The sequence below is a fragment of the Hemibagrus wyckioides genome, linkage group LG05 (genome assembly GCF_019097595.1).
Source record: "Hemibagrus wyckioides isolate EC202008001 linkage group LG05, SWU_Hwy_1.0, whole genome shotgun sequence".
NCBI classification, from domain to species: Eukaryota; Metazoa; Chordata; class Actinopteri; order Siluriformes; family Bagridae; genus Hemibagrus; species Hemibagrus wyckioides.
Window position 1 is genome coordinate 8177895 of NC_080714.1, and position 17684 is coordinate 8195578.

The window sequence follows — 17684 nt, forward strand, 5'->3', positions numbered from 1 at the left end:
GCATGATCTGGGTGACAGGGGTCAGTGATTATTTACTGGGCTCTCACCCTCATTCTGGATGAGTAGAGATGAGTGAGATCTGTCCCAGCAATGCTCTTTGATGCAGTTCCTTCTGTTCTGTGATGGTGTTGATAAGGTCTTGTGTGCTCAGATTGTTAGATCACACTGTGGTGCATCCAGTCAGGGCTCTGTGAGCACTGTTGAAAGTTGACAAAGGATGCTGTGTTCATTGTAAAATCCCCTCAGTTACTGTGCTGGTGTTTATGGACCTAGACCAATTTTAGGGAGTGTAACAACTGAATGCAGAAATATAAAGCTAAAATCATGTTATCTTTTAAAAAGTGTCTTTAAGAAAAATGAATAAATAAAAAAAAATGATAATAATAATAAATATATACACCGATCAAGCATAACATTATGAGCAGTGAGAGGTGAAGTGAATAACACTGATGATCTCCTCATCATGGCACCTGTTAGTGGGTGGGATATATTAGGCAGCAAGTGAACATTTTGTCCTCAAAGTTGATGTGTTAGAAGCAGGAAAAATGGGCAAGAGTAAGGATTTGAGCGAGTTTGACAAGGTACAAATTGTGATGGCTAGACCACTGGATCAGAGCATCTCCAAAACTAGAGGTGTTCCCGGCCTGCAGTGGTCAATATCTATCAAAAGTGGTCCAATGAAGGAACAGTGGTGAAGTGGCGACAGGGTCATGGGTGGCCAAGGCTCCGATGGGACTGATGAGCTACTGTTGCTCGAACTGCTGAAGAAGTTAATGCTAGTTCTGGTAGAAAGGTGTCAGAATACACAGTGCATGACGGGTTAGGGCTGTTTTTATTGTACACAATATTACGCAGGTGGTCATTATGTTCTGCCTGATCGGTGTATTGACACTTTTTATATCATCTGGAACAAGCAGTACTATGAATAGGTTTATGGGATATCTGAGGGGAATTCAGAGTGTATGCACATGTCTGCAGTGGTCAGTATCTATCAAAAGTGGTCCAAGGAAGGAACAGTGGTGAACCGGTGACAGGGTCATGGACGGCCAAGGCACATTGATGGACGTGGGGAGTGAAGGCTGGCCCGTGTGATCCGATCCAACAGACGAGCTACTGTTGCTCAAACTGCTGAAGTAGATAATGCTGGTTCTAAAAATAATAATGATACCAATAATAATGATGATGATTATTATTATACAGTACTAGAGTGAAAAATGAGCACTTCGTCAGTAGTCTTAATTGACACGTCTAGAGGTTTAAACTGTATATCGAAATTAAAACATTTCATGGTATTTGTTTCATACATTATATTGTGAATTACCGCAAATATATACAACGCACTTTCGACCTGATTAATAAACATCGCCATCTAATGGTCAGAATTGTCACTTCTAAATAAATGAATGAAGCTGTCCGTATACTTTGGGATCATATGTGCAGAAACAAACTGTGAATAAATAAATAAATAAATAAAGAGATAAATAAATAAAGCTCTCCAAAAATGTTGATAGAGAATCAAGGTCTTAAGGGTAACGCTGCTCAGGTCACGTGACTGCGTCGTTACTTCTTATGTACTGCATACTAGTGTGTGCTATACACCTCTGAGGAACAGCATGCCTTATACGGTATGCACGTGCAAGCATTCTATAGACCCACCGTGAAAACACGACATTTTTGTGGCGCCGTTCTTGATATTTATTCATAAACAAATAAACAAACAAATAAATAATAGAAGCATGCTTTTTAAAATAATCGCGATATTTCCATTTTCCTCGCTATCCAGTCTTTCGAACACAAGCAAACAGGAAGCGTGACGTCATAAACCGGTCCTCCCGGAAGTGAGGATGGTCTTGGATGTCCGTTCCTGTTTTCGTGAGCTCCTGTGCTTTGTGTTGTTCACAGGCTATGGGGACTGAAATTATCCGGAAAATCGCTTAAAGAACCAGCAGGTCACAGATGAGAGAGACTTTTTAAAGGGTATCCCTGTAAGTAGATCGTTGAAGATTGATTCAGACACCTGAGCAAGAATTTCAATTATTTTTTTTGTTTTACTTTTTTTCTTTTTCTTCTTCTTCTTCTTCTTCATTGAGGCCGACCATATCTGTTAACGTTAATGTAGCTAACGTCCTGGACACCAGAGCCATTCATAAATCCACACACTGAGACCAATGGCTGAATCTGTTCAAGAGGGGGGGAGAAAAAAACGGCAGAACTGGTTGATTTTTTTTTTTTTTTTTTTTTTTTAGATCCGTGATCTCGGTTGATCACTGATGGTCTTACTCTAACAATAGCACAGTGGTTTATTACAGTCATAGCCTGTTGTTTCACTAACCTTAACTAGCTACGTAGCTAGCTTGTTAACTGTTATTGTTAGCGAAATATTGCGACTAGTCATGTGACTGTCATGATCGCAGACAACGCTGTAGCTATTTAATATATAGCACCAACAATATTCAAAGATGGCAGGACTAGCATTTTCCCCCTTTTGTATTCACAACTAACCAGTTACTCTTATGTCACAGCTAGCTTGCTGTCGAGATCATTTTCTTCCTGTAAGTTCTGTTGTGCGGTGTTATTCGTGCACCTTCGCGTTAACTGCGTTTCTAAGAATTGGGGGGAAAAAGCAAAACAAAAAAAAATCCCAACCACATCAGTGCTTTTGTAGACAGTTACACCCTTTCGACACAGCGCTGTGTTAAGTTAGCTTGCCCGGCTAGCCGGTTTAGCTTGCCTAGTCATTGCCTGCTAGCTAGTTAGCACTAGTTACCCAGCATTTTAATGTGATTTAGTGAAAAAAAAAAAAAAAACTAATTGAATCACAGAAACGGCTTTCCTTGGTGTTACTGAGCGCACGAGACTGTCAATGGCAGGATTGTATGTAGGTAAGGTCGGACAGCTAAGCTTTAGCTAACCTTAGCTAGCATAGCTTTGTCCACCTGTGTGTGTTTGTTTTCTATTCTGTATTCAGTGCGTTGTTTAGTTAGAAGTACACATGCTTTATTTGATATGTCGCTCCTCGAAATAACACCAGTCAACAAATAATAATAATAATTAAAAATAACACTTTTCACCAAGCCCTTGCTTTTAGTCCAGTTGCTAAATGTAGCCGTTGAGTAACCTTAGCGGTCCAGTTCGGTTTATTTAAAGTAACATCTGTCTAAAAGATATTTTCTGAATTAAATATGTACATTACGCGATATTTTTTAATTGATGTTTGTAATTATAGCCTACACACACATACAGTTTTGTTTTTAGTCATGTAATCTCCATTACCAAATGACCAGTGATTCAGTTGTTTGTAAACCAAAGGCTATTGGTGTTGTAATCATTTTTTAAAACTAAAATAAAATGTCACCGCTTTCCTTCATGACTGAACATTCCCCAGGAGTGTGTGATGTATTTGTAAGAGGATGCCTAAGGCCTCACTGATTTGCTTGATATACAGTAACTGTGCCTTCACAGCTATTTCACACAGCAGTGCTTAGAGTGGGGTCGAAATGTATCTCCTGAGGGTCTGTGAAATCCATATATATTGCCAAAAGTTTTGGGACACCTCTCCAAATTGTTGAATTCAGGGGTTGTTCTTGGCCCCTTATTTTGGACAATTTCATGCTCCGGACTTTGGGGGTGACCCCCTTCCTGTAACATGACTGTGCACCAGTGCACAAAGCAAGGTCCATAAAGACATGGATGAGCGAGTTTGGTGTGGAGGAACTTGACTGGCCTGCACACAGTCTTGACCTCAACCTGATAGAACACCTTTGGGATGAATTAGAGCAGAGACTGTGAGCCAGGCCTTCTTGTCCAACATCAGTGCCTGACTTCTCAAAAGCACCTCTAGAGTAATTCTTTTAAAAGATTCCCATAAACACACTTCTAAACCTTGTGGAAAGCCTTTCCAGAAGAGATGAAGCTGTTATAGCTGCAAATGGCGGGCCAACTCCATTATAAATTAATTTATAAGGGCTCCATTATAAAGGCAGACGTCCCAATTTTGGCCTGGCTCACAGTCTCTGTTCTAATTCATCCCAAAGGTGTTCTATCAGGTTGAGGTCAGGACTCTGTGCAGGCCAGTCAAGTTCCTCCAAACCATTCTCACTCATCCATGTCTTTATGGACCTTGTTTTGTGCACTGGTGCGCGGTCATGTTGGAATAGGAAGGGGCCATCCCCAAACTGTTCCCACAAAGTTAGGAGCATGAAATTGTCCAAAATGTCTTTGTATGCTGAAGTATTAAAAGTTCCTTTCCCTGGAGCTAAGGGGCCGAGTCCAACCCCTGAAAAACACTCTAATCTATCACATGACTGTAGTAGAGGTTACTATCAACTGATATCAAGACTCTTTTATGGTTATTATTTTTTTTATTATTAGAAATTCCATTTATTTATCAGACAGAAAATGAGTGTGTGTTAGGATTTGGTTATTAACTTGTTATAAACAAGCAGGAGTGTCTGCTTATGTGGTCACCCCCAAATGCCACTAGCAGTGAACAAATTGTGCTGAGTTTTATGTTTAACAGTGTTGGTGACTTGGGAAAGGAAACTCACATTTCATGACACTTTGTGCTCTTTTTTTAATGACCATACTTGCTGAAACTGTTCAAACACCGTTAAGATATTTCATCAGGTTACTTGTATTGTGGGAAGATGCCATAGCCATTAATAGTGAAATTTGCTGTCACTTTGTCATCTGTTCATTATATACACAGATGTATAACTGTGTTTAAAATCCACCTGCCTAAACTTTTCAGTCTCCCTCTGTGACACCAAACAACTCTGACTTATCAAGCCATAGACTCCATAAGACCTGTGCTGTGGTATCATGCTGGCACCAAGATGTTAGCAGCAGATGTCATATACGTTGTGAGGTGAGGCCTCTGTAGGTTGGACCTTTTGTCCAGCACATCCCAGAAATGCTCAATATCTGAAGAATTGAGGCATTGTCATGTTCTTCAAATCGTTCCTGAACAACTTTTGCAGTGAGATAGAGAGCATTATCCTGCTCAAAGAGGTCACAGGTGTTACTAAGAAATACAGTTACCATGATACGTGGTCTGTGACGATGTTTAAGTAGGTGGTTCATGTCAAAGGTAACATCCACATGAATACCTGAGGTTGTCCAGAATATTACTTTGCCTCCACCAATTTCCATTTTTCCCCAAAATGCATGGTGACATTTCTTCCCCAGGTAGGCAACAAACCCTTCTTTAAACCAAGACACCTTCCATGATCCAGTTCTGATGCTCACATTCCCACTGTAGGCACTTTTAGGGGTCAGCATGGGCACTCTGAACAGTCTGTGGCTACTGAGCCTCACACACCACAAGCTGTGAACCAGCATGTCTTTTTTCCAGCAATTTGTGCTATAGTAGCTCTTCTGTAAGACTGAACCAGAACTAGGCTTTACTCCCTATGAGTCTTTGATGCTGTTGCCGGTTCACTGATTGTCCTTCAGTTGATACCTTTTGTTGGGTACTAACCATTGCATAACAGGAACACTGCACAAGTCCTGCTGTTTTGGAGAAACAGTTGCTTACCCAGTTGTCTAGCCATAATAATTCGGCCCTTGTCAAATTCACACAGATCCTTATGCTCGCCCATTGTTCCAGCTTCCAGCACCTCAACTTTGAGACCTGACTAGTCTATTGTTGTGTAATATATATATATATATATATATATATATATATATATATATATATATATCTCCCCTTTTGACAGGTGCCACTGTAACAAGATAATCAGTGTTATTGAGGTCAGTTGTTTTAATATTATGACTGATGTACGAGAAAATGAACATGGTTTCAGACTAAATTCAAATGGTGTGCTTAGCTGAAAATAAAAATTGTATAATTGTTGTGATATAACTTAATTTTCTTCAGTCCATGTGTTCCAGCACATACCAGCGTTTTATGTAAAAAAAAAAAAAAAAAAAAATTGAGGTTACATTTACAGCCACTGAAATTATGGTGTTCACTTGATGCACCCTTATGTCATACTTTTACCATAATGTTTGTTTATGTTCTTCCACTGAAAGTAGCCAAAACTCTATTTTGTTGCAGCATGTTTTCATCTGTGTTCTTCACAATGGTCTCTTACCTCCCTGCAGGTTGCCAGATCTTGTGGAGGCTTGTGTGCCGGTTAATGTATAGAGTAAAAAGGGTGAAACTTGAAGACGAAAACGAAGGAAGTTGGAAAAGGTATTAAAAAAAGATTACAATAAGGTGTGACGAGTATTTTTATATATTTTGTTGTTTTGTTTTTTTTTTGCAACAATTGACTCATTGTACCCGTGTTCAGTTTTGCAGCTGTCAAGATGACCGCAGTAGATGACCTTTCAGACAGCACAGAAGTGGTGGAGATGGAAGATGTACCCTCACAGTTTTATGTGGAAAAACACTCGTGGGACGGCCTGCGTGAGATCATCCATGGAAGTCGGAAATACTCGGGAATGATCGTCAACAAGGCTCCCCACGACTTCCAGTTTGTACAGAAAAACGACGAGTTGAGCCCTCATTCTCATCGGCTGTACTACCTGGGTAATGTTTCTCTTGAGAGAGAGAGAGAGAGAGACACTGAAGGCATCCATCATTAATGTCAGCTTGCAGAGCCTGTTAGCGTTAATCAAATCACAGCATGCTATCAGGTCTTGTAGGAGTTATGCAGTGAGGATTGCATGTATGGTATATTGACTCATTTAAGGCAAGATTCTGGATGCAAGTCTCGCTAACATGTATTGTCTGCTTAACAATAATGATTGTACTTATATAATAATAATAATTATTGTTGTTGTTATTTAATTCAGTAATTCTTTCAAAATGTTAACTAATATTGCTTTCATTCACTCTTACTTTAAACATTTTGTCCATGTTTTTGGTTTAGGTATGCCTTATGGGAGCAGAGAAAACTCATTACTGTACTCTGAAATTCCAAAGAAGATCAGAAAAGAAGCCCTTCTGGTTTTATCCTGGAAACAGATGTTAGATCATTTTCAGGTAATTTACTTCCCTAAAGCTGTAAGAAGCAACTTTAAAGGCCTAACTGGACGTACTCGCTTAAGGAAGCTGAAACACTTAGACACTGCTGGTTTGGCTTGGCCTGTTGTGCAATCTGGGCTAAAGCAGGTTGGGCTTGCGTAGTTCTTGGTGCCACAATAATGTTATCAACAAGTTATAATCAGTTATTTTCTAGTGTAGTCAGCAAATTGTCCTACTTCCTGTAACAGATTTTGATGTGCATATGATCATGAATATGCAGATTAGTCCATCCATCGGTCATTAAGCGTACATTTTAACAACATGAAATAAACCATAACAATTTTAATAATAGCAAGTGCACACACTGGACACCCATCGCGAATTACGAGGTTTCGCAGATGTTCGATAGAGTCACCAAAAATGCTAATACTGTACTGTAAATGCTTATTTTTAGTTTAAACCCTAAATATGACCACAATCATGCTCCCAAAACACTTTAAAAGAGTACAGTATTGCCTGTATAAAAACCAAGATCACTCATTCACAGAATATACTCCCGTGTTGTACCGAGTAAGGTTTTAAGGTGCGGGGAAATGAAATGCGACATCACGCATACAAAGCATCATAGCTACCAGCCAATCAGCAGCTAGGTAAAACTGTTAATGCTCTGTGACTGGCTACTTCCAACCCTTCCAGACAAATACCAGCGTGTCGTAATGGCTGTACTGTACATACGTGATATCAGCGACGTTCCATATCATTAAAATAACATTTATATTTTATTTATATTGATATTTTGTTGTTTATATTTGTTACTAAATTAATAAACTACATTTTTCTTAATAATTTCGCATTAAAAAGCACGAAAATGTATAAATTACCGCAAAATTAGCCGTAAAACACTTTTGCAGGATTTTGCGAGGATTTCTCGGGTCGGCGAAAAATTCACGGATGCAAATTTGTTCGGTTCAAAAGGAAATTTTTCAGTGAAGCCGCAAATCATTAGACACGGATCTGTGAGGTATTACTGCATATAGATTCTGCATTCTTAGTCTTGAAATCCGAATTCTGGGTTTTCAATTCAGAATTTAGAGTTCTGAATTCTAAATAACAAAGCTGAGTTCTAAATTCAGAATTCCCAGTTCTAAATTCCGTATTCTGCATTCTAAATACTGAGTCCTAAATTCCCAATGGTGAGAATAAAATTTTCGAATTTTGATTTCTAAATTCTGTGTTCTGAATTCCAAATTACGAGTTCTAAATTCCAAATCCCAGGTACTGTGTTCGGAGTTCAACATTTCGAATTTTTAAAGTTTGAGTTCTGAATTCCGAGTTTTAAATTTCAAATTCCGAATTCTGAGTTCCAGTTTCTGAATTCTGGATTCCAAATCCTGGGTTCTAAATTATGATTTCCAAGTTTAGAAAGCCAAGTTCCAAATGCTACATTCCAAAGCCCTATATCAATTAAATAAATGCTCAATCCTGGATGTTTATAGTATCATGTATGATTTACACTTAAACATACTGTATGTGTTTTAATCTTAAAATAGAGAGAGAGAGAGAACTACACACAAAATATCAGATGAAGGTGAATGTATTTGCAATGAGGATGGATGGATGGATGGATGGATGGATGGATGGATGGATGGGCAAGAGCCTTTTGGAAAACATTTTGTTAGTTTTGTGAGTTAATTTCCCCAATGTATAGAGACTTTTGGGACGCCCTGTCATTTATCTATCAAATTACAACAACAAGCAATGAATAACCATCCTGCTATTCTCCACAGGCAACTCCCCAGCATGGTGTATACTCTCGGGAGGAGGAGCTCCTTCGTGAGAGGAAGCGTCTTGGTGTGTTTGGCATCACATCCTATGACTACCACGCACAAAGTGGCCTTTTCCTCTTTCAAGCTAGTAACAGCCTTTTCTATTGTCACGATGGTGGACATAATGGCTTCATTGTGAGTCAATGTGATTTGCTTCTCTCCCACTTCACCAGCACAATAATTACTGGAACAGTCGTTGTTGGTCCAATATAACATTTTGGTTTCTGTCTTAAAAATTCTGCCCTGTTCAGCAGGCAGCACCCATGAAGCCTGTAGAGATTAAGACCCAATGCTCAGGGATTCGCATGGACCCCAAGATCTGTCCCGGTGAGCCCAGTTTCATCGCTTTCATCAACAACAACGACGTGTGGGTGACTAATATCGAAACAGGAGAGGAGCGAAGGTTAACATTTTGTCATAAAGGTGAGTTGGATTTCATGCACCAGATAAACACACATGCCTTTATGGAGTATGCCATGCAAATGAAGATCCTCATGGAAATTTTCGTTTGCTGAGCATGCTTATCTTCTCCGTCGTCCATAACCACGCCGCGGTGTTCATGTTGTATAATAATAATAATGAAGTCTGTTCTCATACATTGCTGTTGTCTTAGGCTTGAATAATGTAAAGGATGACCCAAAGTCAGCTGGCGTTGCGACCTTCGTGATCCAGGAGGAGTTTGATCGTTTTACTGGTTACTGGTGGTGTCCAACCGTTTCTGAAGGTGAATAAAGGCGTTCAAAGAAAGTACACACATGCTTGTTTATTAACTGTAAAGCATTTCAGGAAGTCAGGTTAAGCATGCTCTCTGTGTACATGGTTTAGATGCAGATGGATGTAAGACCATGCGGATGCTGTACGAGGAGGTGGATGAGTCCGAGGTAGAGATCATTCACGTACCTTCTCCGGCACTGGAGGAACGCAAAGCAGATGTCTATAGATACCCCCGCACTGGTAATTCTATCTTTCATACACCAAAAATGACAGAGGAATACAGACTGTTCAACATAAGCAACACTGTATTATGTCTCTTAGGTGAAATTTCTAATTATTTTTATCCACACTGAAAATGAAAGGAAAACTTGTCTGTAAGGGTTCTGTATTATTACTGCTGTATCAATGCTGCCTTCATTGACTGCTGATTTTATGGTTTTTCATTTTAGGGAGTAACAACCCTCGAATCAGTTTGAAGCTGGTAGAGATTAGAACTGACGCAAATGGCGAGGTAAGTGGGGGAAACAAGGGGACTTCTTTATCCACCACACACACAGTTTTGTGTTTTAGACATACACCGATCAGGCATAACATTACAACCACTGACAGGTGCCGTGAATAACACTGATGATCTCCTCATCATGGCACCTGTTAGTGGGTGGGATATATTAGGCAGCAAGTCAACATTTTGTCCTCAAAGTTGATGTTAGAAGCAGGAAAAATGGACAAGCGTAAGGATTTGAGCGAGTTTGACAAGGGCCAAATTGTGATGGCTAGACCACTGGATCAGAGCATCTCCAAAACTGCAGCTCTTGTGGGGTGTTCCCGGTCTGCAGTGGTCAGTATCTATGAAAAGTGGTCCAATGAAGGAACAGTGGTGAATTGGTGACAGGGTCATGGATGGCCAAGGCTCCGATGGGACGGATGATCTACTGTTGCTCAAATTGCTGAAGATGTTAATGCTAGTTCTGGTAGAAAGGTGTCAGAATACACAGTGCATGATGGGCCAGGGCTGTTTGCCAGCAAAAGGGGAACCGACACAATATTAGGCAGGTGGTCATTATGTTCTGCCTGATCGGTGTATTGACACTCTTTATATCATCTGTAACAAGCAGTATTATGAATAGGTTTATGGGATATCTGAGGGGAATTCAGAGTGTATGCACATGTCATAAACGTCCTTTAGCGCATGCTTGTGCTATGCAGTGCACACTTTGTCAAATAAAACGTCTGCTCTCGGACCAGAAAGGAATTTACTGAGAGAATTAAAACTGTCTTACATTTGTTTGTTTTTTTTGTTCTCAGATTGTGAGGGCAGAAAACAAGGAGCTTGTTCTGCCTTTCAATACTCTCTTCCCTGGCGCCGAGTACATTGCACGGGCTGGCTGGACAAAAGACGGCAAATAGTATGTTTGCCAGCGAACATTTTTTCCGTGTACTAAATTTATAACACGGCCACTATGGCAGTGTTTCAGTTCTCTTTTCGAACATATGTACTGAATACTGATTTGTGTCATGGCAGCGCGTGGGCAGTGTTGCTGGATCGCAGTCAGCAGAAGCTGCAGCTGGTTTTATTGCCTCCTGCACTGTTTCTGTCTGTGAGCCCAGAGGATCCACAGTGGGAAGAGCATGTGGCAGCCATGCCTGAAGGAGTACACCCCTATATCATTTACGAAGAGGTGACGGATATCTGGATCAATGTAAGCACGGTTATATATCTAAGGCAGGGTTTGTTTCACTATATTATGGATATCTAATATAGCAAAAGGCCATTTTTATACAAAACATGTCTCATATCTGACACGTGTTACAAGTTGATGCACAACAGATATCACCAGTGGTTTAAATTTGATCTGCCTGTATGTTGACATTCTCCACGTTTGGACCAGACGATGTCATTGCTAATAAAGCAAGCCATCACGCGGCTAAAACCAGATGGCTCTTTTTATGTATGCTGTAAAACTTTGCAGACTTTGCTGTAAAATGAGACGACTTTAATTTGCTCCTTTCAAAATGGTGTTTTAATGAGCATATCAGCTTCGGTGGGTTTTTTATTTATTTGTTTTTTTTCCCCCACATTATGAAGTTTTTGTACAGTTCTTAAAAATTTTAAATGTGGAACCGAACACCAATACTGATGGTTCTTTTAGCGTTTTCGCCCGCTCTTTCTTCAGATGATAATCTCAGCTGAATCAGCTGTCATGGGCTCATCCCAAGCCTCTCATTCACAACATCGCGGTTTCTTCCTTATAGCATTTTTTTCCTTGCTAGTGTCTCCTCTTTCTTGCTCGAATTTCTGTAAATGTGCTTTCTGACATTGCTGAAACAACTAAAAAAGGAACTGAATGTTCGCTTCATGTAGTTCAGTATAGCCCGGTTGAGGAACGATGTGTCTGATGAAGGGTCTGTCAGTAAGGCGTTATTAGAGTTTGTGTTGTTGACCCAAGTGCTAGAGAAGTTGGCAGATGTGAGTCATTCTGTGAGCCACAGCTGTTAAGCATGTAAGTTAAGGACCATGTTTACGAAAGAAAAACAGAGAGAGCTCTGCTTTGATGCTACACTGGAGGAGTTACTTAGTAAATCTGGCCCTATATGTAAAATGGAAAATCTGTCCCACCTGGAAATAACTTCTCCTTATTTCTTCTTTTTTTTTTTTTCCCCCTCCTTATTGACGACAGGTCCACGATATATTCTATCCTTTTGTTCAAACCAGTAACGATGAGATCACCTTCCTGTGGGTGAACGAGTCAAAGACAGGCTTCTGCCATTTGTACAGAGTAACAAGCCTTCTCCAGCCCGGATGCCACCAGTGGAGTCGAGACTACAGTCCCGCTGAAGGTCAGATTCACAAGCACACACTGTAGGCTTACATTAGCACTGAAGTGAATGTCTTAACATGATTCATTTTAATTCCTTTAGATGATTTTAAATGTCAGATAAAAGAAGAGGTGACCATAACCAGTGGAGAGTGGGAGGTTTTAGCGAGACATGGGTCAAAGGTCAGTCACATGGCCTCAAACACTATAACAGCTAACTGATAAATTGTTGCTTGTGCTTCTGTTTTAATTTCTTTCTTTCTTTCTTTTTGTAGATCTGGGTAAATGAAGATACAAAGTTGGTGTATTTCCAAGGCACCAAAGACACACCACTGGAACATCATTTATACGTAGTGAGCTACGAAACTCCAGGAGACATTGTCCGACTGACCAAGCCAGGCTTCTCACACAGCTGTTCTGTTAGCCAGGTGTGTCTAACTTTTTAAACTGTTAAAACCGACAGCATATTAAAAATAGAAGTTTCTTGTTGATGTTATTAATAATAATTGATGTTGAACCCTTGATTTTTTTTTTTTTTTTTTTTTTACCTCGCCTTTTTATGCATTTTGCATAGAAATTCTAATACACAAGAAGAACAGCGTTTCTTTTTCCTCCCGGTAAAAAATGTAGATAAGCCAGTCAAGCTGGAATTGTGTAAATGTTTTGAACTCTCCAGTATTAACTGACCTCCTGGAAACCTGGAGTGTCCTGTCGGGGTTTTAGTTTTTTTGTTTGTTGCTTTTTTCTGCTTCAAAGACGCGCTCTCGCTTTCTGCGAAGGCACAAGAAGAATGTTTTGCATTTGGTAATGTGAAGTAAAATCTGTTAGTGTCTGCTCGTCTTGAGTAGTTGACGACATCTTAATCTATATATCAGGAAAAATCTATGAACATAAGAGGGAATTTTAGGCAAAAAAAAAGAGGTGTAAAATCTAACCGGGGTGCATGAACAATAGGATTGTTTTAATTTAAATATATATATTTTAATGTTATTTATATATATATTTTTAAAATGTTATATATTTTTAATATAAATAATATTTAATCAGATTTTTCTCTTATAAATATATTTTTATATATATTTTTTTCTGTCTTATAATAAATGTTTTTGTTTTTTTTGTTGCGTGTTAGCGATTTCTCTCACATGTGAGGGGGAGGTTAGTGGCTCTGTCTTGTCCTGGCTTGTTACTTTAATTATTATCTTGTGACAGAGGTGTTTTTGCTCTCCGCCAAAAAACATTTGTTTGTGGTTTTCACTGTTGTTTATTGAACTGGTTTGGAGCCATTGCTGCAATGCCAGTAACTGGTCCACCCTCCCCAACAGCACTTTGACACTAGTTTATTTTGGAATGCTAGAAGGATGGAAAATATCTACATAGCAAACTGAATATTTTTTTTTACTCAAATAGTTTTGGTTTCTTTTCCAAAGCAGGGTGCACATGTAGAGATAGTATTAATGTTGCTTTAGTTCACTAGAATGAGGCACGTCATTTGTTTTTGAGTCACTGTTTCATTAATGTACTTCTGTGAGACATTTAGAAGCTTGACTGTCGTTCTGTATCATTCATTCTGCTTGTTTTTTTTCTTTTTTAAATTATAGAACTTCGACATGTTTATCAGCCACTATAGCAATGTGAGCACCCCTCCCTGTGTCCACGTCTACAAGCTGGTTGGTTCCGACAGTGACCCTTTACACAAAGAGCCCGAGTTTTGGGCCAGCATGATGGAAGCAGCAGGTATGCTGGACGGAGAGGGACAAAGAGTCAATATTGCTGCTATAAATTGTGCGGGGTTTTATTTGAATGTTCTTCCCAACAGCATTTAGCAGGATTTCTTCAGTTTAATTAATTAAACAAAATGACCACAGATTTTCATCAGATTTGAGCCAAGATGCATCATGTGACGCGCAAGCAGCCAAATCCCTTTAGCTATCATACAGTTAATACATACACCGATCAGGCATAACATTATGAGCACTGAGAGGTCCTCATCATGGCACCTGTTAGTGGGTGGGATATATTAGGCAGCAAGTGAACATTTTGTCCTCAAAGTTGATGTTAGAAGCAGGAAAAATGGACAAGTGTAAGGATTTGAGTGAGTTTGACAAGGGCCAAATTGTGATGGCTAGACGACTGGATCCGAGCATCTCCAAAACTGCAGCTCTTGTGGGGTGTTCCCGGTCTGCAGTGGTCAGTATCTATCAAAAGTGGTCCAAGGAAGGAACAGTGGTGAACCGGCAACAGGGTCATGGGCGGTCAAGGCTCATTGATGCACGTGGGGAGCTGAGGCTGGCCCGTGTGATCCGATCCAACAGACGAGCTAAAATTGCTGAAGAAGTTAATGCTGGTTCTGATAGAAAGGTGTCAGAATACACAGTGCATGACGGGTCAGGGCTGTTTTAGCAGAAAAAGGAGGACCAACACAATATTAGGCAGATGGTGATAATGTGCTTGATTCAAAATATTAAGTTGCATTGCAAATTTAGAAAAAAGTGTTTTCGGCCTTAAACGTCACCCAAAATTCTGGTGGGACGGGCATTAAACAAATCAACATCAGGATTAAACTTTTTTTTTTTTAAATAACTTTTAAGGATTTTTTTTTCTTTATTAATTTTTCAGGTTGCCCAGCGGATTACGTTCCACCCGAGATCTTTAGTTTTCCTGCAAAATCTGGTTTCGAGCTGTACGGGATGTTGTACAAACCACACAACTTGAAGCCAGGCAAAAAACACCCCGCCATCCTGTTTGTGTATGGTGGCCCTCAGGTTGGTTTCCTGTTGTGCTGTTTAAAATGTTTCTAATGATAATGATATCGTTTTAAAGCCTAGGATTCACAATACTGAGCTGCAGTGGCTGATTTTTTCATAGTATTCAAGCTATTGATTGTATTGATCGTAACAATCATTCTACTGATAGTAAACAGTAGGCTGAAACTGACACAAATCTCTCTGCCTTATTAATAACTACCCCGAAGTAAATCACAATTATTATTTATAACTAATGTTTTGATATTGTTTTGCTTCTCTCAGGTGCAGTTAGTGAACAACTCCTACAAGGGGGTGAAGTATTTGCGTCTGAACACTTTAGCATCTCTAGGTTACGCAGTGGTCGTCATTGACGGAAGAGGCTCGTGTCAGAGGGGGCTGAAGTTCGAGGGTGCTTTAAAAAACAAAATGGTATGCATGAATAATGGAAAATTGAAGCCAAATACTAATATGTATTTTAAATGTTACAAGGGTAATAGTTGTCAGAATCATCACCCCATGTTAGAACCACACTGAGGGGGAAATATACATCTGATTGTTGTCTCTTGTTTTCAGGGCCAGGTGGAGATCGAGGACCAAGTGGAGGGTCTTCAGTATGTAGCTGACAAGTACAAATTTATAGACTTAAGTCGCGTGGCCATTCACGGCTGGTCTTACGGAGGATTCCTGTCCCTCATGGGCCTCATACGCCGACCTAACGTGTTCAAGGTGAGAGCTACATCCAGCCTTTTGCAGCTCATGGATTGCGTCCTGTTATCAAAGCCACACTTCACTCAGAAATGTTGTTGATGCTAATACGATTCCATCTGATTCTGATTAACATAAAGGAATTGGGATTGTAAACACAAGCTCATGAGAAGTGTTGTCTGTTTAGGTGGCCATAGCTGGAGCTCCAGTGACGGTGTGGATGGCGTATGATACCGGCTACACAGAGCGCTACATGGATGTGCCTGAAAACAATCAGCAGGGCTATGAAGCGGGCTCAGTGGCTCTGCATGTGGACAAGCTTCCGAATGAGTGAGTTCTGATTTCTGAATCACTTCATCTTTACTTTAAGGTGTTTCTGCTCTGGTTTCTTGAGAGGTGTGTGTGAGAGAGAGATGGGTAAGCACCCTATCCAGGGTGTGCCCCAAGTTCCCTGGGATAGACTCTGGGTTCCTTGTGTTTTTTTCCCCCTCAATACAGGAAAACATTGAAATTCTGGAATATTCCTTTACCTAGTGTTTGAGACTTTCAACTGCATTAGTAGTAGATCATGTATTATATTTCTGAAGTCAAAAAGCGTTTATTTCACACACCCAGGAGTTTTAACGCAAACATTTTATTTTCTTAACAGGCCAAACCGATTACTTATCCTACATGGGTTCCTTGACGAGAATGTGCACTTTTTCCACACCAACTTCCTGGTGTCTCAGCTTATCCGTGCAGGGAAGCCATATCAGTTACAGGTTTGCTCACTTCATTTCTATTTCATTGCTCACTGGAAATCCTGCTCTGTATGAATTGTTAACAAGTTGCTGAACTTCTGGGTCGTAACGGTGACCCTGCCTCATGCATGTGAGGCTGCATCAAATCAATCCGTCATTGATTGATTATTTTTCCGCAACAGCAAAAACCCTTAAATGTTACGTTCTCGCTTTAAGATGCCGTGATATTGATGGTGTCCCGAATCAAACTCCTTGTTTAATCAGCTCCACTGTTGCCTTTTTTTTTTTTTCTTTTTCAGATCTATCCCAACGAGAGGCACAGCATCCGCTGCCCGGAGTCTGGTGAGCACTACGAGATCATGCTGCTACACTTCCTCCAGCAACATCTCTGATTAGAGCTGCTATTTTTCCGGGACAGTCTCCACCCACTTCCACTTCCAATCACAGTCCACCACCTTCAAACAGCTAGGAAATACCAGCCGAGGGCTGAAGGTGGAAGTCTTTCCCCTTACATTTTCATTCATCCATTTTCCTCCAGGAAACTGAAAAGATACCCCCCACCCCCAAAAAATTTGAGCATGTCAGCAGTTTTAGCACATTTGAAGACAATGTTTGAGGGCAAAAACCCCTTCAACAAAAGGAACTCTGGAACTGTGTAGATCATGAACGTTTAAGCTTTTTTTTTCTTTTTTTTTTTTTTAAATAATAATAATAATATTAATAATAATTTTGTGCCACATCTAGGTAATAAATCTTTCCGTCTCTCAATCCCCTTCTAAAACTGAAGTTGCCAATTTTTTTTTATTTTTTATTTCCTTCCTAGTGGCCTAACAGACTTTTTTTCTCTTTTCTCCTTTCACATACGGAGAAACCTCTTCATCAGTTTAACTCGTCAGTTTAACTTAAGCACTTCTGTTCTACAAATACACTTGTGGTTATGTGCAACCTGGATTATGATGTGGCTCTTGTGTAAAGACACCTCACACTACTACCTGCGATTCGTATTTCAAGTGTGTATTATTAAAAGGAACATATTTTTTATGAATTCCAACTCTTTTTATAAGTGGTGTGATTATGTACAAACTTATTAAATAGCAGCGTTCCAGTCGTGGTTTTATCCAAGTGGCCATTTCACTAAATCACTTACACACACATTTTTATATTAT

The 17684-nt window shown here is 39.8% G+C and overlaps 1 protein-coding gene across 4 annotated transcripts; it reads left to right on the plus strand.

The window, feature by feature from the left end:
* The first annotated feature begins 1837 nt into the window (after window positions 1–1837).
* On the plus strand, window positions 1838–17569 carry dpp9 (dipeptidyl-peptidase 9). 4 transcript variants are annotated; one of them, XM_058389284.1, is made up of 22 exons: window positions 1838–1985; window positions 5718–5751; window positions 6106–6196; window positions 6297–6535; window positions 6879–6991; window positions 8761–8934; window positions 9051–9222; window positions 9413–9523; window positions 9625–9753; window positions 9963–10024; window positions 10819–10919; window positions 11036–11213; window positions 12192–12351; window positions 12433–12512; window positions 12605–12757; window positions 13928–14063; window positions 14946–15091; window positions 15356–15502; window positions 15647–15799; window positions 15966–16108; window positions 16428–16539; window positions 16818–17569. In XM_058389284.1, exons 3-22 carry the CDS (start codon window positions 6141–6143, stop codon window positions 16908–16910), a joined length of 2658 nt encoding a protein of 885 aa, XP_058245267.1. In that variant the 5' UTR covers window positions 1838–1985; window positions 5718–5751; window positions 6106–6140; the 3' UTR covers window positions 16911–17569. The 4 variants fall into 4 exon arrangements, with proteins under 4 accessions (XP_058245267.1, XP_058245266.1, XP_058245268.1 ...); XM_058389283.1 differs by lacking the exon at window positions 5718–5751; XM_058389285.1 differs by lacking the exon at window positions 5718–5751 and having other exon boundaries at window positions 9054–9222.
* Window positions 17570–17684: the final 115 nt, after the last annotated feature.

Excerpts from the sequence above, each read along its gene's own strand:
- dpp9 (XM_058389284.1), top strand. The coding sequence starts at position 6,141 with ATGTATAGAGTAAAAAGGGTGAAACTTGAAGACGAAAACGAAGGAAGT. Across the intron at positions 8,935-9,050 it reads GTGGACATAATGGCTTCATT|CAGGCAGCACCCATGAAGCC; the intron begins GTGAGTCAATGT and ends TGCCCTGTTCAG. Across the intron at positions 12,352-12,432 it reads AGACTACAGTCCCGCTGAAG|ATGATTTTAAATGTCAGATA; the intron begins GTCAGATTCACA and ends TAATTCCTTTAG.